This window comes from Echinops telfairi, unplaced genomic scaffold (assembly GCF_000313985.2).
Source record: "Echinops telfairi isolate 266 unplaced genomic scaffold, ASM31398v2 ScPeMD7_70;HRSCAF=299, whole genome shotgun sequence".
Lineage (NCBI taxonomy): Eukaryota > Metazoa > Chordata > Mammalia > Afrosoricida > Tenrecidae > Echinops > Echinops telfairi.
Window position 1 is genome coordinate 34696263 of NW_022103968.1, and position 25335 is coordinate 34721597.

A 25335-nucleotide genomic window follows, 5' to 3' on the forward strand; every position below is an offset into this window, starting at 1 on the left:
GGGGGGGGCTCATTAGATTATGATGTTTGGAACTGCCGTGGCCATCATGTGAGCTTTAGGAGAAGACCGAGAGAATTAGGGATCACGGCCCGCGTCCTGACATTGAGAAGCCACGAATCTAAATCGGGGTTATCTGATTCTGATTTAAAAAGCAATGCATGTCCTGGTGGCTTGTGTATTTGGGGTTACTTCCAGTTAATTGAAGGCATTTATAGCGATGCTAGTTGCCAGCAAGGATGAGGAACATGGCTCCAATGAACGACTAAAATGAGTGAAGGACCTTCTGTGGCACAAACAGCTGGCGCTCGACGGCTAAGCTAATGGTTGGCGGGTTAAACCCACCCAGGGATGCTGCAGAAGAAAGGCTTGTTTCTAGAAAGATGACAGCCAAGAAGACTCTTGGGAGCTGAAATCTGCCCTGTATCACCGAGGGTTTCTATGAGCTAGAAGGGACTCATCGGCAATGGGTTTTGTTTTGTTGAAGTGAGTGAAGGTTCTTGGGGGGCAATCATGTGACTCCCTTCTCTCACGCTTTCTCCTCCCCCAGCCACAGTATAGTCACTGCTGAACAATGAAAACAATCCTGGACATGATTTATTTCCCTGTCTTCAATGTGTGTTTGCCTCCATTGGTAGCTTTAGTGAGGCTGGTAGGGTAGCTGGTGAGGGTACGATGGAGAGCTCTGTCTCTGGAGTCAGACATGCTCTGGTTCAAACACCCAGTCTGCCCCTCACTTTGCTGTGTGGCCTTCGACACATGCTGTCAGCTCTTCAGATCTGACCTTCTTCATTCCTATAATGGAAAGATTAGTACTAGTACTCCCTCAATGCAAGAACACTTTGTTCTATTGATTTGGCATGCCATGATGCTCACCTCCCCGACACAATCCAATCGCTGAAGACAAAGGTGTGCATAAGCAAACGTAGTAAAGAAAGCTGATGGTGCCCGGCTATCAAAAGATATAGCATCTGGGGTCTTAAAGGCTTGCAGGTAAACAAGTAGCCATCTAGCTCAGAAGCATCAAAGCCCACATGGCAGAAGCACACCAGCCTGTCTGAACCACGAGGTGTAGAAGGGTCCAGGTATCAGACATCAAAGAACAAAAAATCATCGGTGGGTGTCAACCTTCCCGATATGATCACTGAAGACAAATGTGTGCATAAGCAAATGTGGTGAAGAAAGCTGATGGTGCCCAGTTATCAAAAGATATAGCGTCTGGGGTCTTAAAGGCTTGAAGATAAACAAGCGGCCATTTAGCGCAGAAGCAACAAAGCCCACATCAAAGAAACACACCAGCCTGTGTGACCATGAAGTGTTGAAGGGATCAGGTATTAGGCATCAAAGAACAAAAATTCATATCATTGTAAATGAGGAGGAGTGCAGAGTGGAGACACAGAGCCCATCTGTAGGCAACTGGACACCCCCTTACTGAAGGGTTACAGGGAGGAGAAGAGCCAGTCAGGGTGCAGGGTAGCAACGATGAAACACACAACTTTAAATGTTACCTCCCCCCACTATCATGATCCCAATTCTACTTTACAAATCTGGCTAGACCAGAGGATGTACAGTGGTACAGATAGGAACTGGAAACACAGGGAATCCAGGACAGATGATTCTTTCAGGACCAGTGGTGAGAGTGGCGATACCTGGAGGGTGGAGGGAAGGTGGGGTAGAAAGGGGGAACCGATTACAAGGATCTACATATAACCTCCTCCCTGGGGGATGGACAACAGAAAAGTGGGTGAAGGGGGACGTCAGGTGGTATAAGATATGACAAAATAATAATTTATAAATTATCTAGGGTTTATGAGGGAGGAGGGAACGTGGAGGGAGGGGGAAAAGGAACTGATTAAGGGCTCAAGTAGAAAGCAAATGTTTTGAGGATGATGATGGCAAATGTACAAATGTGCTTCAAATGTGCTTGACACAATGGATGGATGTATGGATTGTGATAAGAATTGTACGAGGCCCCAATAAAATGATTTTTTTAAAATGGCCAAATGGTATTATGTGAACGGAACAGTTATTGCCTCCTCTTACACGTCAGCATTCAGCATGATTCGCTTCCAGTAACTGGGAGTCTGCATGCCTTTCAGTATCATGGAGTCAAGCCTCGAAGGAACACCTTCACCGTAGCAGAATCTGGATCGCTGCTACTGCCCCTCCTCGATGACCTCTACCTTTGTCTTCACAGACCACGTTTTCTCCTGCAGTTGTACATGATTACCTTTTAAAAAATGATTCTACTTTTGTTGTCATTGACAAGACACAGCATAAGCCCATTAAAAGTTTCTACATGTACTATTTTCTATAGGATATTGATTACATTCAATTGTGTACCCAGTGTCACCCTCCTTCTGCAAATTGTTCCTCCTTCATGAACAAACACTCATTGCCCGAAGGTTCCCAGCTAGTCTTTCAAGTTGCTGCGGTCAGTTTGATCCCGCAGAGAAAGGACATTGAAGGAGCACATGCTCTTGGCAGGCATTCATTACCAGGAAGGCTCAGCTATGTTTGGTTTAAGGTTTAAAGATGAACTCCAGATAGTCATGGTGTGTGTGTGTGTGTGTGTGCGCGCGCAGTCTTCCAGCCTCAATGGATCCAGAAAGGCTGTATCCCATGAGAATTTGAAATTCTGCTGCAGTTTTGATCAGGATTCTTCCTTCTATAGACTCTTAGAGCAGAACTTTCAGTGATGATGGCTTGGCATCTAATGATTGACTTTGAACCTAAGTCTGAGGGCAACCCAATTCTTCCTGTAAGTTCTGCTTAATGATTCACATTTAACCCAAGTCCTGGAACAAACACTATTAAAAACTTGAGTATTTGTTTTCTTAAGCCTAGCTCAGTCATCACCTCCTCAGGAAAGCCTCTCCTCTCTCAACCGTGGGATGGTGTCGAATGGGCACTTCCTCATTGTTCCATCGCTGACTGCACTCTTGACTACCTCGCTTTGGCTCTGCTCAGAGGGCCCCACTGACTCTTCTCTCTACACCAACAGCTTTGCACGACTCCTTGCCCACTACCAAACTACACTGCCTTTGAGTTGATGATCAACTCATAACGATCCTAGGGGACAGGGTAGAACTGCCTCTGTGGGTTTCCAAGACCATACGGAAATAGAAAGCATTGTTATCTTTCTCCGGAGGAGTGGCTGATGGTTTTGAACTTCGGCCCTTGCCAATCATGGCCCAATGCGGAACCACTACACCAGCAGGGCTCCTTTTACCCACTGCAGACGGACTAAATGTTTGCTGAATCAAGTGACGAGACCAGTGCTTGGTCTGTCTTCTGAAATGGGTGAGATTCTGTCAGGAATCATACCTGTTCTAACATATTAATGAAGATGTGCTGGTCCCGGGGTGAAGGCGGTGGTTGTTAGCTGTCAAGGTGGCCCCAGCTCATGGAGAGCCCAATGCCAAGGGTTCAAACCACAAGCTTTTCATTGGCTACTATTATGAAAGAAGCTCACCAGCCCCTTCTTCCTAGTATGTATGGGCATGGGCAGCCTCCAAGGACAGGTGGTGGCTACTCTTGAGGTACACTGGCCAGGACCACAACCTGGGCCTCCAGAGCCACCAGTTCTCAGGAGAGCTGGTGTTGAGTGCTGTTGTGTTGAAATGCCTGAAGGTTCCTGAGGCGGAAATCTTTACAGGGACAGATTGCCAGACCTTTTCTCCCAGGGAGCCATTAGAGTTTGACCCACTGGCCCTTTGGCAACCCAGCGCTTAACCAGCGTGTCACCAGGGCTTTTTCCATGGAGGTTATTCCCAGATGCCAAGTCACCCTTTTGGTTCAACGCTGCCCCTTCTTTCTCCAAGGGCTTCTTTCAGTGCTCCTACTTCCAACCCTGCGGACACTCCCTAGGTGCTGTCCTTTCTGCAGCGGCTCTCTACATCAGCAGTTCTCCACCTTCCTTAATACAGTTCCTTGTATGGTGGTGACGCCCCAACCATAAAATTATTTTCATTGCAACTTCAGCACTGTAATTTTGCTACTGTTATGAATCAGGCAACCCCTGTGAAAGGGTCATTCGACCCCCAAAGGGGTCGTGACCCACAGGTTGAGAACTGCTGCTCTACATGCTACAAAAACCAAACCAAACTCAGTGCCATCAAGTCAATGCTGACTCCTAACGCACCCCCGGTGGGTTTCTGAGACTGCGGCTGTTTGTGGGAGTAGAAAGTCCTCCAGGTGTTAGGGTTGAACATCCACCCTGGGCAAACCCTCAGGGGCGCCCAGGCGGTTATTCTTGTTTGGTGCCACCACTTGACTTGGAGACAGGAGGCTCCTTGGATGTCTTGCTGATATTTCCCATTTCTTTGCCATCAGTGGTGTGACCTTGGGCAAACCATGTTATCTTTAGCTTCCTTATCTGACAAATGGTTCTGCTACTAGCACTTACTTCAGAGGTCCAAGGAAGGTTAAGCAAATACAGTTCCCTGGTACCTAGTTTATCTTCACCCAGGACAACAACAAAAATACCCTCAGGATAGATGCTTTCTGCTTCAAAGATCCCAGTGAAGCAAAGAGGGTACCAGGACCTTGAACCCTTTATTGTTCAGTAACACGATATCGAAAATAAGTCTTTCTGCTCTAAATTTTATGTTCATCAGGAATATAAACACCCCCACAGTGGAAGCGCTCAAAAGGAGAAATACTCAGTTTTCTCAACAAATTTCCAAGGAATTTTTTTTTCTACTGGTATCCAAATTTTGGCAGCTTCAAAGATTCCAGCCACACAGATGATAAAGCAAGGATATTGAGACACTCCAGCTCATCCTGTATCTTCAGGATCAACTTGCAGCAGCCACCCATTAAGCTGAGGCATATCTAAGATTTTGTGCCCTAGCCAGTTACCCCTTGAAGCCACGTGGCCCAACGAGGTGGGTTCTGGTTTTGATTCTTCCATAAGGAGTAACCGACGCCTCTCCCACATCTGTGAACTAGTGATAACATTTGGCTGCAGTTGCAGGGAGAATTGGACAATTTTATCAGTCTATATAAGAATCCTGATCAAAAGGGAAATGTAGCATCCTTTTTATTACAAATAACACAGACTCATACTAAGAGCTGGCGGCCCAACAAAAAGCCTGGAAGCACCTCCCCACCCTCAGGAGGTTTCTAGTTCCTACATATCCTTTTCTATCTTATGATCTTACAATGTGTTGACCAGTAAGCCCGACACTCCTTTTAAGGCAGAAGTCTTCAAATACATTGATACATGATACACCGGACATATTAAAACATATTAAATAATTTTATTCTTTTCTTTTATATTACTAACAGTATCTTAGAATTAAACATTCTTGGAAAATTGAAAAAAAAATTCTCAAATTTGTTTACACAAAGCATGTATAAAAATATTCAGATAAACAAATATTTGATGATTATGTCATCAAGTCTTAAAAGTGCCAAAAATAAATAAAATACCTGAAGTCAAGTGAGAGGGACAGATGGTTTTGTTAAAGTTCATTTGAACAGTTCGGCTGACCGGCACTGCTGATGGACTCCCAAGTGAAGCCTCAGCCTGTGGACACGAGTGAACACTGCGTGTGGCACTTCCACCTTGGCTGGTTTCACAGTGCCAACAGGAAGTAGCAGTAGAGAGGGAGAAAATTCCCAACTTCTCTAATAACTGCTCTACAGTAGCAAAAGAAAAAAAAAAGTATCGCCATTTTTAAACAATAGACTTCAAACGATTTTGATTTAGATCAAAATTTAAATTCTAGGTGTACAAATTGCTTGCTGAGAGCAATACTAACACAGTAAGACTTTTGGATAATTACCTTTGATTTAAAGAAATATGTATATTGAAGGGGCCAGAGAACAAAATACTTGCTTGCAGGTGCTAATGATTTAACGCATAAGCAATAACCTGAATGATCTTTCCTCCAAGTATCGAACAGTGCAAAACATGAGTAGTCACAAGTATAGCGATCGTCACTTTCTGCCGGCTTGAAGGCCAACAATCAAGCATCTTGAGGAGGTATCACCACTAAAGAAAACGCAAAGCAGCCCCGAACTCAAGTACTATGATTCCTTCAGGTGCTAGGGTCTCAAAGGTCGAGGGGGTAGTTTCTTATCTAAGGGGAGAAGCGTGCCACTCGAAATGCCCAAGAGCTCCCACAAGATACAGCATTGAACATTCTGCCACAAAGCCTGGGCAGCCACTGTTAGTTTGAACAGTATTCAACGTGAGCCAGCAGGTCTCGGTGCTCCGTGGCGGGATACTGGACATTGCACTTGGGGCACTCCACCAGGCTGTCATTGAGGGCCACAGGGCTTTTCGGTGAGGCGACTTTGAGCCTGTTTTCTGTCTCTCCTTGGCAAGTGACTAAGGGCTCATTGAAGGCAAGCTCATGAAGCTGTTTCTGAAAAACAAAGTTCAGCACATGCTGTTTGTATAGAAAGCCCACCATTAGTTTTCACTCAACAGGTATTCTGGGTGCTTCAGCCCTGCAGACAGGGTTTCTTTGAATCTCTGCCACCACTACTATGGTGGCCACGTGTGAGATGGTTTAGAGTGTAAGTTACCCAGAAAGCACTGGGGTGAGGGGATTTATATGGGTAAGTTTGTGGCTGTAGAGTAGATTCTGACCCAACAGAACAGAGTATAACTGCCCATGAGGTTTCCAAGGTCGTGGAAGCTGACTGTCCCCACTCTTTTCCTGTGGAGGATGGGGGTAGGTGGGGTGTTTCATACTGCTGACCCTTCGGTTAGCAGTGGAATGCTTGGTCTCTGCAGCACTAGGGATGCTTTTTATAGGATTATTAGCCTATCCCAAACCCACTGCCATCCCGCTGACTCTAAGTCACAGTGAGCCTATAGGAAGAGAACTGGCCCGAGTTCCAAGGCTGTCAGTCTCTCAGGAAGAAGCTACCACATCGTCCGCTCAGGGAGGTGCTGGTCGGCTCCAGCTGCTAGCCTTGCGTTTGGTTAGAGTGTGGTTCAACCTTCCTAATGCCGTGACCCTTTCATACAGTTCCTCATGTGGTGGTGACGCCCCAACCATAAATTTATTTTCGTGGCTACTTCAATAACTGTAATTTTGCTACTGTTATGAATCAGGTGACCCCTGTGAAAGGGTCATTGGACCCGCAAACATGACCCACGGATTGAGAACCGCTGGGTTAGAGGCTGAGTGCTTAACCCATGCATCACCGGGGCGCTTTTAGATTAAGATGTTTGGAGCAGACCTGTGTGAAAGGCTGACTATATTTGGTTGTAAACGTGTAATTTCAGCAAGAGGACTGTCTAGAATTATGAGAAGCCAAGAATTTCAGCCCAGCAAACACGTTATACACAGAACTGACTGAGAAATCATTGAATACCTTTGAGGATTTCCTTTCTCATGGTTTTCTCTGACGAGCTTAGCATAGTCAGTGAAGTTTACAAATGGGCACTTTATAGCACACTGAGAGGATGACGGATAGTAGGAACACCCAGACAAATATACATGGAAAATTACAAATTCCTTTACACATCCTTTGGCGTCCTATACTTTGAAAGAAATCATTAGCAGACAATTATAAATTTTTGTTTCAAGTTTTAGGTGGTTAAAATCAATAACATACTTAAAAATAGACCTAAAAGTATATTTGCAGTTTTTTATTCACACTTGTTTCTCCCTACCCCCTTCGAAAACAGGAAAATTATATTTGTAACATTTCCCCATCTGCAAATACCCTAGAGCACTAGGACTATGGATAGAAGATGTTAAGACCTGACTACCTGCCTACAGCTTGGAAAACTCATAGGGCAGTTCACCTATCACACGAAAATACTACAAATCGAAAATGGTCTTAACCACATCTAACAGCAATGGGGGACGCACAGACACAGACCTCCAATAACGTGTGGGCCAAAAGGTTACTACTAAAATGAAAATAACTAAGTAAAAAATAACTCCCTCAAAAAAACAGAAAGAAAATAACTCCAAACTCATAGCCACAGAATTGATTCTGACTCATATTGACCCTACAGGACAGGATAGACCTACCCTTGTGGGTTTCTGAAACTCTATGAGAGTAGAAAGCCTCATCTTTCTCCCTTGGAATGGCTGTTGGTTTTGAACTGCTGACCTCATAGTAAACAGCACAACACATAACCTACTACCTTGCCAGGGCAACTTTTCATAGAAATAAAAATTAATGAATAAAAGGCGATTATGTCCTCATGGCACTGAGGGATAAGAGTGTAGTTTCTAACCTTAAAGTTGTTGGCTCAAATCCATCAGCCGCTCTGTGGGAGAAATATGAGGTTGTCTGCTTTCTGTAAAGATTTATGCTCTCAAAAATAGTCACTATGAGTCAAAATTGACTTGATGGCAAGTTGGGTTAGATTTGTTTTCAGGGGAACCCAAAACTTAACTTATATGCTTCAAATTTGTATTATCATTAATAACTCATTATATCTAAAAGTAGCATTGCTTTTGTTAATAGAAAAAACATTCAGGTTGGAATTCCATGACTGCTGTCTCTTACATGCTTTCTGGACCAACCCAAACCTACTGCCAAGGGGTCAATTCTGACCCATAATGACCTTGTAGGACAAAGCAGAACTGCTCTTTAGGGTTTCAGAGAATGCCAATCTTTATAGGAACTGATAGCCTCATTGTTCTCCCTCAGAAAGGCTGGTGGATTTGAACAGCTGATCTTGTGGCTAGCAGCCCAACTTATAACCCACTATTCTGTTAATGCCTCTAGAATGCCTCCTACCACAGTCATTAGTAAGAGGTACCTAATGTCTCTCTTCCTAGTGCTCACACTTGATGTTCACAGGGGCTGTCCCTACCGATTTCAGAGGTGGCCATTCATCAAGGCACTTTTATAACTTGGGAATTAATTGGACATATGAGACAGAAGAAAAGATCTATTTTTAACCATTTCAGACTCACCAATGATTCCAGCTGTGTTATCTGGTTTCTCGCTTTTCGCAGCTCCTTAAGAATGACGTGCAATTGGTGCTGCATGTTCTGACGGTCAAGCTTTTCATTTTCAAAGTCTACAGTGCATGCCTGCATCTGGAAAAGGCCCGGGACAAAACCGTCACAGCTGCACGCCCTGTCCAGTGTCCTTGACTGGACGCTTGCATTTTATTTCTTTCCCTTAATTAGCCCAAGCAAGCATTTACTATGCCTTCATAGGAAGAATTCACTTGAGTGCGATATGACAAATGATGCTTTTGGTAGATGGTTTGCTTCATCAAAGGAGCAAAGCCAATGTTTCATGCAGAGGTGAGGGCAGCTTTTACAGACGGCGTGGTAGGATTTTTCCTCCACCCACCTTTGGGACAGTGGAGACGAGGAAGGGATGGCTATTGACGGATGGGAATATAACTGAGGGTCTCTGCTCCAAATCCAGAGAACAGATGGCGTTTCTGTAAGTGCTGCTGGAAGTGATAAAGTAGCACTGGAGGAGAGCTACTGGTAGACCAGAATAGGGACTAGTGAAGCCAAAGGGAAGGAACAAAATTCCCCCAGGCCAACAAGTATCTGTCAAGAAAACTACCCTCTCCAGGAATCTAATTAGTCCATGGGCAAGCTGAACAGTTTTTGTTAAATTGGTTTAAAAACACTCTCACATCTTCCAAAATGACTCTTCCTAGGACAGTGTGCATTGTATTATGGGCCGCACTGGGTTTAAAAGCAGCCCTCGTGAGTACCTTTTGTTCCAAGAGAGCCACTCTCGTGTGTTCCTCTTGCTGCTTTAACAGAGACTTGTAAAGAAACTGGACCTGCGGAGGGTAAAGAGAACCGGGGTTGTCACATCTGCCTTGATCACTTGGCCTGGCCCTCATGAAGAGCTCACATCACGAATCTCACTTTTCGAACAAGGAGAACACCTGCTGGTTGGAGTGAGTCATTCCAGCTGGTTATTTGCTTGCCAACCAGAGATGCAGCTGGGCAGTGCCACCCTGGGCTGAGAGGTCCCTGGGGAACTAGGTAAAGAGTACAGAGCCCTGCAGCAGCCACCCCCACTTCCCTGGAAGCTCTGACACCTACTGATATTTCTGAGGGGGATCACAGAGCTGGCAGTATCTTGGTTCCTTGGCTGTAGAATTGGAGCAAAACCCTCAATCATGTCTGTGTAACTGTTCTCACATATCACTGCTTCTGCCTGCAGTTGAAGTGGGGGTGGAAAAGGCTAAGAAGGCAAATGTTACAGCATAGTAAACTATTTCCTTTGCTTTACTTGTTGGAGGTTTTTCAAAATGACTATTCTAATAGCAGTGATTTCTGGCTCTTCAGCTTACAAAGCTCTCACAAAAGCTCTATGAGGCTAGAAAAGGTGAGATTCTAATGACCAATGAATCACTGAGGAAATGCCTTTTTTCCCCTCCAGAGGTTGATATGAGTAAGTGCTTCAGGCTGGACAAGGAAAAGGAGGCTTAGGGATGCTATTTATCCAACAGATGAGGAACCTGCATGGGAGTTAAGTTAAGCGACTTGCCACGGGCCACACATGCTGGACTAGAGATGAAGTATTGACCAGATAATGCTCTTTCCGTGATTTATTCTGTCAAGCAAACTTAATGAATCTCTCACTTAGTCCAATAACTAATGGACCCCAGGGACATTAGCCTCCACTACCCTGAAACACAAAGAACTAGACAGTGCCCAGCTACCACTACCAATTGTTCCAAAAGGGATCTCGTAGAAATTCTTGGACAGAGTAGAAGAAAAACATGGAACCGAATTCAAAATCATAACAAAGATCAGGCTTACTTGTCAGATAAGAGACTGGAGGGACCCTGAGACAATGGTCCTTAGCAACCCATCAGGTCTAGAAATGAACTGACACCCGTAACTCAAAATTTCAGCCCAACAATAGACAATAACAATGGGGAGGCACACACTTTAGAGCAGCAGTTCTCAACCTGTGGGTCGTGACCTCTTTGGGGGGAGTCGAACAACTCTTTCACAGGGGTTGCCTGATTCATAACAGTAGCACAATTAGTTATGAAGTAGCCACGAAAATAATGTTATGGTTGGGAGTCACCACAACATGAGGAACTGTATTAAAGGGTCAAGGCATTAGGAAGGTTGAGAACCAATGCTTGAGAATAACCAACCATTTGAGATTAAAGAAGCAGTATTTTCCCAGGAATAAAATTCAGAAGGGTCAACAGAGGAGGAGGAATAGAAACAGGAAAACATAGGGTTAAGCGATTAGTTCCTCATGGGGATTGTAGTGAAGATGATGAAACAAAATGTGTATGCATTGTTGAATGCAAAACTGATCTGCTCTGTAAACTTCCAACCAATTCATAATAAAAAGGGGAAAAAAATGAGTCTCTGTCTAAATTGTTCTCAAGTCTAATAATCCTAACTTAGCAACTCCATCATCACTAAGACATCTTGGGAAAAGCTGTGTGGGTTAAAAAAAAAAGCTGTGGGGGTCATGAGAATCCGGGAAGTATTACTTGAGTTAACGTGTGCATATTATTACTATAATCGGGTATCATTTGAGGACTCAGCCTGATTCCTCTCTTAGCTCACATCTTCTTTTGGTTTCTATGAAATCTCTCTCCTCAGTCTTGGTGTGTGAGGTGACCTCTGCCCAGAAGGGACTCTCATCTGGAGTTCTTCACCCCGCTGGTTCTTTCTTATCCCCAGGTGTCAGCCTAAACGTCGTCTCTTCAGCAAGGCCTCATTGGCCACTAATTTTCTTTGTCATTGTACACAGTTTTATTCCTATTAGTGTATGATGTTTCTACTCTAGAATACAAATTCCCATGAGGGCAAGAACTTTTTGCCTTTTTTTTTCTTTGTTGTATCCCAAGACACTAAAATAGTACTGACACAGTAGGTCCTCAGAGAAAACCCTGAATCATGAAGTCATGGGTGATGGCGAGGCTTACCTGGGCCAAGAGCTCTTCAGATCTCTTCTTCTCTTCCCCAAGTTTTCCCCGAGCAATATCATTCTCTTCCTTGAGCTTTTGGATTTTCTCTGTTTTGTGCCTGTCATCTTCCAGATGTTGTACATCTGCCTTTTTTTGTGAACACAACAGTTGATTTAAGTCTTGGACTTCTTTTTGAGTTTCTTCATATTTTCTCCGAAATTCATTAAGTTCAAAACTTAACTGAGCTATGGTTTGACGCTCAACCTCAAGATCCTTTTTAGCGTTGGCCAAGAGCTGATTATAATATTTTTGCTTTTCATCCTGTAGGCAACCTATCACAAAAAACATCACAGTGAGCTCTATTCTGAGACTGATAATATTCCTAAAAAGTTAAACACCGTACAATGCTTCTCTAAACAAGATCACATTATTTCCTCAGCTTGCAAAATGAAGAGTCAGAAGCTATGAATTATATGTTTGATGGAACAAGAAAAGACATTTGTGTACAACAGCTTGAATTTAAGGGATTACCAAATAAAGGAACTAAAAATAATAATACTGAAACATAATAAAAGGAGAGTGGGGAGAGTCTTCTGTGGGAAGTCATGAATGTCTAAAAAAGATAAATCAAGAAAAAAAAAAAAAGCTTATTCATCATAGAGATACCATGAAAAAAGTTAAAAGCAGACAATTTTCAAGCCGTTTCACTGGGAATAAGGTACGGTCCTTATTACTTATTTCAACAAGTACTTACAGTATTTCTTCACACACACACACACACACACACACACACACACACACACACACACACACAGAGCTAGCTGAATCAAAGGGTAAAAAGAGCCCCTAACTAAACCCTGCAGTGTACTTAGAAAGTCCTTACTGTAGCAATGCTGTCTCCAGGCTGAAACAGCTTTGAACTCCCTACCGAGGCTTTTCTTTCACATCTTCTTTTTAGCATTAGTTCTGTTTTAAATATTCCTGTGAGGCTTCTCCGGGATTCTGAGCCTTGCTAGCTTTCCTTTAGCCCCCTCTTTCAGTCATTCAAGGCTTCAGTCTGTGAGGGCTGTCAGCTTTTTCATGAGAGCTCTGCATGGGGTGTTCTTTGCTGACCCTGCCTCCCAATCTATAAAATAAGGGGAAAGGTCCTCCCTGACCCTGTTTTCAGGGGGTGTCCTGAAATTCACGTGAGATCAACACCAGGACAACTGCAAAATGCATGATGAAAAGTGAGCATCACGAGTAAGGAGGCTTCATCTGGATTTCACGGTGAAATTCAAATAATTGGAGAATGGTTTGTAAGCTATCTTTCTCCCAAGGTTGATGGCAATCAGTGCTAAGGGTTGCAGAGTAAAAGAGGATTGGTGACAAGGCCAGTTTTGCGTGAACTGAAGTTGGAGAAGAACTCAGAATGAGGGGAAGAACATGCACAGTTGGAGGAATTTTTAAATTAAAAGATCATTTTATTGGGCAGTTGGGGACATTTTTTTTTAGTTAAATAATTATTTTATTAGGGGCTCATACAACTCCTCACAACCGTACATACATCATTTGTGTCCAGCACATTAGTACATATGTTGACTTCATCATTCTCACAACACCCGCTTTCCACTTGAGCCCTTGGTGTCAGCTCATTTCCCCCCCTCCCTCCCCGATCCCCCCTCCCCCTTGATAATTTATAAATTATTATTATTTTATCATATCTTACCCCATCCCACATCTCCCTCACCCACTTCTCCACTGTCCATCCCCCAGGGAGGAGGCCACATGTAGACCTTGTCCTCTGTTCCCCCTTTCTCCCTCTCCTTCCCTCCACCCTCCCGCCATCGCCACTCTCTCCACTGGTTCTGGGGGGTTCATCTGTCCTGAGTTCACTGTATTTCCAGTTTCTATCTGTGCCAGTGTACATCCTCCGGTCCAGCCGGACATGTAAGGTAGAATTGGGATCATGGTAGTGGGGTGGAGGAAGCATTTAAGAACTAGAGGAAAACTGCATATTTCATCGTTACTACACTGCATTCGATTTGCTCCTCACCTCCCTGCAGCCCTTCTGCAAGGGGATGTCCAATTTCCCCCCGATGGGCCCTGGGTCCCCACTCTGCACTCCCCCTCATTCACAATGCTTTGATTTTTTTTTTGGTCTTTGATGACTGATATCTGACCCCTTCGCCGCCTTACAGGCTGGTGTGCTTCTTCCATGTGAGCTTTGTTGTTTCTCAGATGGCTCCTTGTTTATCTTCCAGCATGTGGGACCCTAGATTCTGTGTAATTTGACAGCTTGGCACCATCAGCTTTCTTCACCACATTTACTTATGTACCCGCTTTGTCTTCAGCATTCGTGTCGGGGTAGGCTGGTGTAGTTGGGGAAATTTTAATGTGACTTTAAAGCCTCACAAGATTTCCCTTTAACATGTTTTCACAGAAAATAAAGGAAATTTTAAAATTTTATTAAAAAATAAAGAAGACTTGGTAAAACAACATTTCTAACTGCAGAGTTAGAAGAGTTGCTCTTAACATATGTACAAATGTGCTTGACACAATAGATGTATGTATGGATTGTGATAAGAGCAGTACGATAAAAATCTAAATTCGCCGAATCACTCCTTTTGGAGAATGTCAGACGTAGTATCCCCAAGGAACAGTGGTATACCAGTACCTTCTGACTCAGTCTTCTTTGTCTGCTGTGGCAGTGACTGTGCAGCCATTTCCGACTGCTGTTCCAACTCAAAGATCTTTGCTAACAGCCCTTTGACGTAGACCTCACGCTGCTGATCGTACACAAGCCACTGCTGGTTTTTCTCCAGAGCCTCCATGTGAAGATGGAAAAGCAAGAGCAATAAGATTAAAAATAAAAATGAAACAACCTGAAAATGTACAAAGGCCACCAAGTAAGGTAGTCTTTGCTAACACACAAAGACTCTCTCTCGGGGCTTTCACAATAGAATCACTCTGCTGACATGGGTAGGCAAGTGGTACCCAACAGACCTATTCTTCAACTGTTCTTTCCATACATCTTTAACAGGTTTTCTTCAAGGTTACTTCAAGAACATTGGCATTGTACACTCAATCCCATTCGTTTTATATCCCACAGAACCTGCTACAAATCCAGGGTTCATAGTAACTGGACTCTCATGAATCCTTAACAGTGTCTACAAACATTATATTTTTAAGAGTGGGTATGGATTTCAACCTTACTCATTTTGGGAGGCAGCACAGAGAACCCTTTTAACCTTAAAAGGGTGTATCATCTTTCATTTTAATTTCAATCTGAACTTATAACAGAGTATGTTAGCTTTTATCAGAGCCCCTCTGTCCAGGCCTCTAGTTATACGATGAAGAGCCTGACATTCTTGGTTGTGTACCAGGGTTTGTTCTTTCAGATAAGAACTTTGTGTTTTAAAGATGGGACTCCAGCATAGTGTAAACATAACTGTGTTATGTACTGGGACACCCTAAAATGTGCCTGACTCGTTTTACTGTGCTATCACCCAAAATATCTCTGAGGCATGCCTGCATTTACATAAATCCTGGAGCCCTGGGGTGGAGCAAAAGGTTAAGCACTCAGCTGCTAACTGAAAGTTTGGAGGTTCAAGCCTATCCAGAGGCACCTTGTAAGAAAAATCAGGTGACCTACTTCCAGAAAAATGTCAATGAAGACCCTGCGGAGCACACCCCTCCTCTAACACACATGGAGTCGCCAGGAATCGGAGTCGACTCTATGGCAACTGGTGTGGTTTTTATATAAATCACAGCAAGCCTTAAAGATACTTATCTTTATGCAAAATTATATTTGTTTATCATTAGGGAATATTCCAATAGAAACTATTTAAGCCAGTGTTGTATGGTCATGAGAGCGGTTTTTAAAAGGAACCTGACCACGCACTACTTGACCAAGCATGGGAAGCAAAACTACCTGGTGCTTAAAGAATTGAGAAGCAATATCCTACGAAGCCACACGGTGGCGATGTTACTTCAATAAGATAGTAAATTTTTTTTGACCGCTTAGTAGACCGCTAGTCCTCTTAAGCTGTTATCCAACGCATCTGCTACAATAGTAACAAATGAACTTCTAAGCTATCAACAAATGCTATATTATTAGTTTAAATATTCAGCAGCAGCATTGCAATGTCTAGCCTACTTCTAGTTTTGTGTTATCTATACATTTGTTAGATGTATACTCATATTTTAATCCAAGTTATCTCAATATATATGTAGAAAAAGCAAGGGTGAGGGAAAATGCTACTAGAACTCCCCCTCCCATTTTGATTCAGGGGCCACTCAATATTCTAGGGTAAAAATTCCAATGTTGATTAAAATGCTCATCTGTACATAAGGGGGAAAATCCTAATACGTGGTTCATTACAACGCCGGGATATGGAAGGTATATGAAAGCATTGTGTCAATCTTAAAAATTTAACTTACTATCTAGACAATGGTAATGGAAACAAGCAACTTACTCTCAAAGTATGTGTCGGGGGGAGAGAGAGAAAGAGAACATGCCTTCATGTAGGAGAAAATGCAGAGGAGAATGACCATAAACAGACAAAATGCTAGCAAAAGGTACATCTAGGTAAAGGCACAGAGCTGGCTTTGTGTTCTAGTCTCATTCTTGTAGCTCTCCTAAAATCGGATTCCCCTCCTCAAAAGAAATATTGTTTCTCTTCCCTTAAGTTCGATGTTTTAAAAATTGGGACTTTAGAATGAATAAGAAATGACCATTAAAATAGTTTTTCAGCTATTTGGTTTGGTTTCACCCGAGAGTCACTGACAATTCGTGCCTGTTTACGGCACACTCGTCACATCCTTTCAAAACGTCAGCCAGACTTAATGGCAGCTGAGGAATGACACAGCTAAGCCTTAAGAAAGGTACACAAGGGGTTTGGGGGCTTATTCTGGCATACCAAATGCTGACTTTTAAAACAAATGGACAAATGTCTACCAGAAGTTTTTTTTTGAGGGGGGAGGACTTGGAAGGGGCTTGTGGGACCAGAACTACTGAGATCTCAAAGGTCAACTATGATAGGGAATAAAAACTGTAAGACTCCTTAAGTTCTCCAAAGACAATTCTCAGTCTAAAAAATCTGAGATTCCCAAGAGATAGCCAGAGTCAAGCTATCTCCTGTTCTGCAAACAAATGACTGGTCTCAAAGTCTGGCTTGAAGACCAGCAGCATCAGTGAAAACAGACTCCCTGGCCCACCCACACCTACTTTTGACATCAAGATGTGCACTTTATGAAGCTCTTGCAGATTCCTGTGCACGGCTGAGTCACCATTCTGCCTAACCACCATTTGAAAGTGAGCTGGGATAAAAATGACTCCTTTTACCTAAAAATCTTTTCTAAGGTGGACAGAGCAGAGGAGCACAGTGTCATTAAATCAGCTGAAAAGATGAAATAGACCAAAAAGACTGAGGCATGAATGTGGACCATTTCAAAGTTCATTTTGTCAAAAGAATTGTCATTACATAAGAGTTGTATGAGCCCCCAATAAAATGATTTAAAAAAGAAGAAGAATTGTCATTACGTAAAATCAGCTGATCTTTGAGGCGGTTAGTCCTGTGAAGGTTAAAGTTGCTAAGTTAGTTAATTGTGCCAGCCTGGCCGATAATCACATATGGGGCTAATTGAAAGGCGGAGGGATAAGTGGGTGGTGAGCCTCGCCTTTCTAGTTCTCGGGTCTCTTGTTTTGTGATGGTCGGCACCGGGTGCAGCTGCCTTAGCAGTTCCCTGCTTCAGCTTGCAAGATTGACTTCCTACAAGACATCCCCAAGGAGAAGCTACATGGACCTATCCCGATGCAGCCCTGGGTGCTGGAGCAGCCGTGTGGAGACCCCTGCCAGTGCTGAGATGCTTGTTCTTTCACTGACTCAGCTTTCCTCCTGCAGTTGGCATCATTGCCTCTGTTTTGTGAGGTGGAGGACTTTGTGGACTGGTGTTGGGTTAATGGGTTAATGTTGGACTTGTGGGCTTGGGCAGCATAGGGTTGGGATGTTTTCGTGATGCACATTTTCTTTACATAAAACTCTCTTTATACATGAGTTGCTGTGGATTTGTTTCTCCAAAGTACCTAGACTAATACAGTGCATACAAGTTTAAGAGAGCATGTATTTTCAGATACTTTGCTAGAAGAGATTCACACGCCACCCAAGACCAGGCAGCCATTCTTTAAATGCTCCAGACAGTGGGGAGGCAGCAGTGAGCGAAACATGCAAAAATCCCTCCTTTGTGAAACTTATTCTAATGGAAGGGTCAGACGATAAATAAGAAAAATGAACTAATTTTAACAGCAATATGAAAGGAAGGAGAAAAACAGGAGTATCAGGAAAAGGGAACAGAAATTACCTGGGTAATTTTAGACAAGGCGGTTAAGGACACAAAACCTCAGCCCCACAAGAAAGTGACATTTGAGCAAAGACTGGAGGAGAGTAGGGACTGAGTTATGAAGCTGTCTTGGAGAGGAGTGCTGGCTGAGGAAATAGAAAGAAAACACGATGCTGTCAAAGAATAGCTAGAAAGAGAAAGGAATAGAAAGGAATAGGGGGAAAGAGGCACGGACGATACGCTCATGTAATGGTGGTGGTGGTTCGTGGCCACCAAGCCGGCTCCCACTCACAGTGACTGTCCATAAACAAAGGAATAAAACACTGTCTGGGCCTGTGTCATCTTTATGATAGCTGACAGACTCAAGTCCATCATTATGACTACTGTGTATTTTGAGTGTCTTCAAACTATGGGGTTTTATCTTCCGGCACTGTATCAGACAATATTCTGCTGTGATCATAGGGTTTTCATTAGCTGATTTTCAGAAGTGGATGAGTAGATTGCTACTGGGTCCAGCTGAGCCAGGAGCAGCACCTTGCCATTACAAGCATTTCCTTCCCATGAGTCTCTCCACTCCCATATCTTCCTGTGCCGCCAGAGACTCACGAGTGTGTCAGATTCAACTTCCCAACAAGAAGATGCACAGGGCCTTCTCAAACCTAATTATTAACCACAGCGCCCCCCCCCCCCTAACCCCCAGGGTATATTAGAGTGTGGTTTCTTTGTTTCACTCTCTTGCCCCTGCTCCCTGCTCTTACTCTCCTCTCTTGCCATTGTTCCTCTTTCTCTTGCTTGCTCTGGGTTTCAGCTATGCTCCTACCCTCTACTCTGAACTCCCGTCCACTCTGCTTCCTTGTTCTCCCTTCTAGCTTAAAAACAAAAACCAAACCAAACCCGGTTGTGCTTCCCAATAAAGCCTGTGAATCAATATTCATTCACTTTCTGTTCCAGTCTATAATTTCTATTCATTGCCATGCCTTTTTTCCTAGTCTGTCTTCATCGGGAAGCTTGCCTGAAACCTGCCCTCCAAGAATGACCCTGCTGCCATTTGACATTACTAGGGGCGTAGCACCCAGCATGTAGCATGCATAGTATGACAGACCAATAGATGGGTGGTAAGGCTAGTGGATAAGTACTAATATACACGTAATATTAAACTTTTAGAGGTAGAGCTAGTGGGTAGGCACTGATATACACGGAACGATAAACTTTTAGAGTTTTTACTGTGGCAGTGCAGGGGCAGTGAATTATTTAATGTGGCTCTTTCAGCCAAAGTGTCTAACTCCCACCAAAGAGCCTTTCCTTTCATGGGTCTGGTAAGGTGTGGGGGGTGGGGAATCCTGATAGGATTCCCTGAAGTGGCATCCTGCTGCATATAGATAGATAGATAGATAGATATACAGACAGGCAGATAGCAAACAAACAAACAAAAAAGAGCCCTCTGAGAAGCAGGAGACGAGATTTCAGTATTGGCAAGAGCTGGGTGTGGGGCCTATCCTCTGGACCTAAGATTCCTGTACAGTGAATCTCCTGGATCTAATGACAGCTTGACCATCAGAGAAGCAGCATAAAACCAGGAGCTGTGGTATATGGAACACTGTGATGGACTTCCCAACCTGTGGAGCAAGTTAAGATGGGCGCTTTTGTGCAGGTGACTGGGTTGCTGACTGGGGTGCCTCGGGCACTTAATTCAGGAAGCTGGGTTTGCTGACCCACAGAGCTTAAGCTGAACACTTGGGCTGAGGCTTACAGCAGAGTGGTATGTCTTGTGGGCATTTATTAACATATCTGAAACTTTGTAACATGTCCTGGTAAACAACAAGCCTGAGCAGTTCTCACTGGCATTCGAACTTGTTAACTTCAGTAACAAACCCTTTAATGATGAATTTTATCTGTGAGTTTGTGTACCATTGCCATGGACAGTAGGAACTAGAAAGGTGAAACGGTGTGAAATACTGGACACATTAATTATGCCAGAGCAGTGTAACACAAGAAGTTATGTTCACAGTTTTTTGTTTATAAATTAGGCTTCTTCATTTAAGTTACCTCTAAACAAATCATCTTGATAAGGTATTATAGTACAGTCTCTGCAGATTTAGTTATCAAACAGACCTGAAGTACACTTGTCAGACAGAATAAAACAGGGCACTTAAGCACAGACTTAGAACAGGACAGCCAGTACTATTTCGGGGACCAAAACACCTACCTCAAAACTCACTGCCAGCGAGTCGGTGCTGACTTCTAGCGACCCTATGCCTACCTGCCTACTGGTCCAATAATTAAATCAAGAACTTTATACTTTGTAGGTCCACTAGTAGAACTTGGAAAAAAAAACAACAATAACTTTGTAAATAGCAATCCTCCTGAAAAACGAGAAAGGCCGTGACCAAAGGGATGATGACAAAGCACTCAGTTTTCCTGCCTCAGCAGCAGATCTGTTTTTCCAGTCAAGCACCCAGGCTGCCCATTTCCATGAACTCTAAGAATAACCACATGAGCTAGCCCTCTCCGCCCATAACATATCAAAGGGAAAATGAACTTACATCTTTCAGCTGTGTTTCCATTTCATGAATATTGCTTACTGAAGAGTTGAAGCAACTTGCAGCCACAGTCTGTAAACAAACCAATGTTAGCACTACCAATTTCATAATAGATAATGTTCTCATTCTATTTAGTCTCAGCATTTTTTCCATGCTTCACAGAAGCACCCAGAACTATCACGAGGGTTTCCAAAGGTTCATGGGAATAGAGGGTTCAAAGATAATGATATTTTCCCACAAGCTTTTTCAAGCCCCTTCATTTCTGCTGGTAAACCATCCAGGCTACCACAGGGCCAGAGTCGGAATGAAGATCTCCTGAGCCGTCTTCCTAAGATTGGAACCCCCGAGTCTCAGATCCCCCAGACCGCCAGTGTAGCCCTTTGTGCATATGGGTTTTTAATCAAAGAAGATTTTCAGTGATTTCCACTTAGGAGAGGCAAAACGAAACACTGGGGAAATGTTACATTAAAAACATCCAGTTCTTAATACTTACATGGTTAACATTGCATATAAATTTAATATTAAATATTAAAACCCAACGGAGTTTGGAGAAAGGCAATGATATGTACCTGTGACAAGTGAAGTGTACTGGCTTTGCTTTCAAGTTCCGCCAGCCTCGCGGTCGTAGCAGACAACTGCTTCTTCAACATCTCTGTCTCCTCAGATAGAGATTTCAGCAGTTGCTCCCTCCGCTCGCCTTCCTTTGTTTTCTCTTCTAGCTGCTCAAGCAACGCCGTTGCGCTGTATCTCGCCTTCAGCTGCTCTCTGAGCCGCTCTATTTCTTTGTCCTTCTCTGTGAGGTAATACACATTCTTCTGCCTCTCAGCTTCTAGGAGTCGAATTTTCTAGACATAAACTAAGAGGCACCTTAGAACAAAACCTGGCCAAGCATCCAGCTAAACAACATTCTTCAACACGCATTTACGAAGGCTTTATAGTGTATCAAGCCAGTGGTATAGTAGGTATTGGGGTCCAAAAGAAGATGATGCCAGAATTGTACAAAGGTAAACCAAGAAGTGAATACCATATGGCGAGTGCTGTTCTTAAGATATAAAATGACTAGGACAAAGGTACAGAGAAGGGAGCAGCCAACGCTGTCTAGGATAGTGAGAGACTGCTGAAGAAAAGCTGGCTTTCACAGGAATGCCTGATAATCATCCCTTCATCACACTGGGGGTCAAAAAATTGAAGACTGAAGTGGCTCAGGGGCACATGCACAGGTAATATGAGCCAGCAGAAACAAAGAATCATAGAGGGTTACATTGAGATAAAGATGCATTGACTAATCTGCTTACTGTTGACTAATGATTTGGTCTAGAAGTCAATTGTGAGTGTCCAACATTTACAGAGATGTGCAAGACAAAGAAGGTATCCCTTGTCAACTGCCCTGCTACCGTTATGAGGGATAAAGAGTCAATTTAGACAGAATGGCAGTGCAGGCTGCCAGGCAGAAAACAAATGCAGTCGAATATTTGCATTCATAGTAGAAGAAGGAACAGTTGTTCAAGTGTACATGAGAAAATTTAGGTGAATGGATGCTCGTGGGGAAATTAAGACGGGATTTTTTTTTGGCCATATGCGTAAGCTAAGTGAGTGGTAGGATACTAAAACAGCCAAAATAATTTAATCTTGAAGAGACTACAATGTCCGGACAAGCGGAAGCAATGGTACCGGTGCAATCTGTTTGCCAGGACACATTTGGGATGCGGTGTTCAATTCTGGGTGAGGGACACATCACAAAGTATTCAAGAGAGTGACCGGGAACATTTCCATTAGTCAGAAAAACTGCAGAACATGGGGTTGATCTGCACACAAGAGGAAGCAGTATCTCCTTTAAAAAAAATCTGAAAAAATTGTCGATGTGGACAAGAACCAGATATAGTTTGTGTAACAATTCAAGCAAATAGGTAGAAGTTGTGTGAAGTGTCACTTCAATTGACTATAAAGGAATCAAATTTTGATAACCAAAGTTCATCAAAAGTGGAATGAACCAGAAAGGCATCCTTCAGGGAGACTAAGAATCCTGTTTCAGATGGCAAAATAACCTGGATGCCTAAGAACTGATGATAATTCATTTCTAAATGTCTGAATAAGTATTAACCTTAATGAGTGCTATTTTAAAAATCATCCAGTTTAATGATATGCCTATAAAATAGAATATAAAGAAATCAAATGATCTCAGGGCATTTGCTTTCTAAATACAATCAAGAAAAGTATTTGGAAAAATAAATTCAAAACAAATTGAGATTCATTTTTTAAAATATTCCTCTAATGCTTTATTCTGTTGTACAGAGGGTTGCTATAAATCAGAACTGACTAGACAGCATCTCGGCTTGCAAAAGCAGCACTTAAAACAGTTCTAGTAAGTTCCAAGTTTCCTGACTATACCATACCAAACTGTAAATCAGGGACTCTGCAATGTGGGTACCAGAATACAAAATGCCAATACATGTATGATTTTATCTCAAAAACCTGTAAACAAAAGTTCCTGGTAACAAAAAGCAGCCAAATATGCATGATAAAATGGGTTTTTAAACATTCACATTGAAAAATGGAATGTTATTTGACACACTGAAATGAACAGTTTTGACTTTTCTATTTAGAGATTTAAAACAAACAAACTAAAAAAAACCAGACTATAATTATTGGTTAAATACTTACTCATCTCCTGTAGTTAGAGAAGCAAAAAATGGGGGTGGGAATGGAAGAGACAGCACGCAGCCAGGCACAAAGCTCAAAGGTGAGGAAAGGAGAAATGGAACCGGCAAACAGGAGGAAGTAGGATGAATGGTGATCATTGATGGGGTTGCAGGGGTGGTGGTACAACAAACCGTGTATGAATTGTTGAACAGAAAACTGATGATCTGCTCTGAAAACCTTCACCCAATTCACAATAAAAGGTTTAAAAACAGCTCTTAAGAATGAAAAAGTGTCCTTACAGAAATAAAACATGTCTACATTGCACTGTCAATTAAAAACAATGAAGAAAGTAAACCAGTATTATCAGTTTTAAATACAGCTTAACAAAGATGATCAAGAAAACTCATGTAATCACCAGGATGCTATAAAGGGTGACAGAATAGGTTATTATTGTGTTCTGAAAGAGCTGAAAACAGACCTTCGTGCTGACTTGAAAAGAGGTCTTAGTGGTACACAGTTAAGCACTTGACTGCTAACTGAAGTGTTAGTGTTTTGAACCCATCCAGAGGCAGCAAGACCTGGCAAACTGCTCAATGGAGGTTAAAGCAAAAACTGAAATCACCATCTTACTCCATAATATAGTTAAAGTTATTGCGCCCACCTGGCCGATAAACACGTGGGATTAATTGAAGGACAGAGAGATAAATGGCTTGGTGAGCCTTGCCTTTCGAGAGTTCTCGGGTCTCTTGCTTTGTGATCGTCGGACCAGGGTGCAGCTGCCTTAGCCAGTTCCCTGCTTCAGCTGGCAAGGCTCACTTCCTGCAAGACATCCCCAAGGAGAAGCCACATGGACCTACCCCGATGCAGCCCTGTGAACCCTGCCAGTGCTGAGATGCTTACATGTTCACTGATTCAGCTTTCCTCCTGCAGTTGGCATCATTGTGTGTGTTTTGTGAGATGGAGGAGGACTTTGTGGATTGGTGTTGGACATATGGGTTAATGCTGGACTTGTGGGCGTGGGCAGCACTGGGTTGGGATGTTTTCTTGATGTGCACTTAACCTTTATATAAAACTCTCTCTTATACATGAGTTTCTGTGGATTTGTTTCTCTAAAGTACCCAGACTAACACACTCCATCATAGACATGATCAACTCAAGGGCACCCAGCAACCACAACAGTGCAGTGTTGAAGGGAAAGAACTGCTCACTGTCTTTATTTCTGAAACAAACTTAGTACCTGATGATTTCAAAACACACATTCAAGTATATTTTAAAAAGTGAGAGAAGCTAATAAGGACAAGAAAAAAATTCTAAGAAAAGCTGTAAAATCAAAGTAGCATTATTAGGATTCCAAGCCACGGTCAGGTTTCTAAAAGAAATGAACTGGGTGGGAGCAAAAGACAATTGTAATAAATTGCTTTCTAAACCAGCTTTCTATAACTGAAAGGGTTATGAGACCATGTACCTCTATGAGTCTGTGTCTGTCTTTATCAGCCAGCTTTCCTTTTCCACTTGCGATTTCATCCACTGATGTTTTTAAGGCTGCAATTTCTCCCTTAAATTTCTCCAATGTGGTGTCTGATTTGGAGTTACTAGGCTTTGAGCCCCATTTGCTTTTAATTAAGTCTCTGGGATTTCGGGAAGACATCTCTGAGATTGTCTGGAAAAATTAAAAAAAAACACAATTATATTTTATAAGTCTGAGCATAAAAGTTCAAATTGCAGGTTTAAAATTGGCTTAGTAAGCTATCTGCTCGAAACAGAAGTGATATGTCCAAATCGGGGGCTGATGGAGAGGGATCCAGGAAAGTTTCTGGATTGCTGGCAACAATTTTCTTTTTTTTTAAACGGTGAGGCAGAGTATTCATTTTTTAAAGACATGTTAGCCTGTACATTCAGTATTGTGAAGTGATCCATACATATGTTGTCCCTCGATAAAAATGTTTTCTTAAAGAAAAAAAATGGGGAAGGATTAAGCCAATAGTG

General features: G+C 42.8%; 1 protein-coding gene across 1 annotated transcript; it reads right to left on the reverse strand.

The window, feature by feature from the left end:
* Positions 1-5357: 5357 nt before the first annotated feature.
* CEP55 (centrosomal protein 55) lies at positions 5358-24997 on the reverse strand. Its single transcript, XM_004701344.2, has 8 exons — positions 24815-24997; positions 21279-21554; positions 20713-20781; positions 14505-14655; positions 11867-12180; positions 9668-9739; positions 8901-9026; positions 5358-6374 (listed from the first exon to the last, which is right to left on the reverse strand). The coding sequence occupies exons 1-8, from the start codon at positions 24995-24997 to the stop codon at positions 6177-6179; spliced, it is 1389 nt and encodes a 462-aa protein (XP_004701401.1). The 3' UTR covers positions 5358-6176.
* Positions 24998-25335: the final 338 nt, after the last annotated feature.

Coding starts and splice junctions, on each gene's coding strand:
- CEP55 (XM_004701344.2), bottom strand. CDS start 24,997: ATGTCTTCCCGAAATCCCAGAGACTTAATTAAAAGCAAATGGGGCTCA. Junction 21,555..24,814: donor ACAGACACAGACTCATAGAG/GTACATGGTCTC, acceptor GTTTATGTCTAG/AAAATTCGACTCCTAGAAGC. Junction 14,656..20,712: donor TGGAAACACAGCTGAAAGAT/GTAAGTTCATTT, acceptor CTTCACATGGAG/GCTCTGGAGAAAAACCAGCA.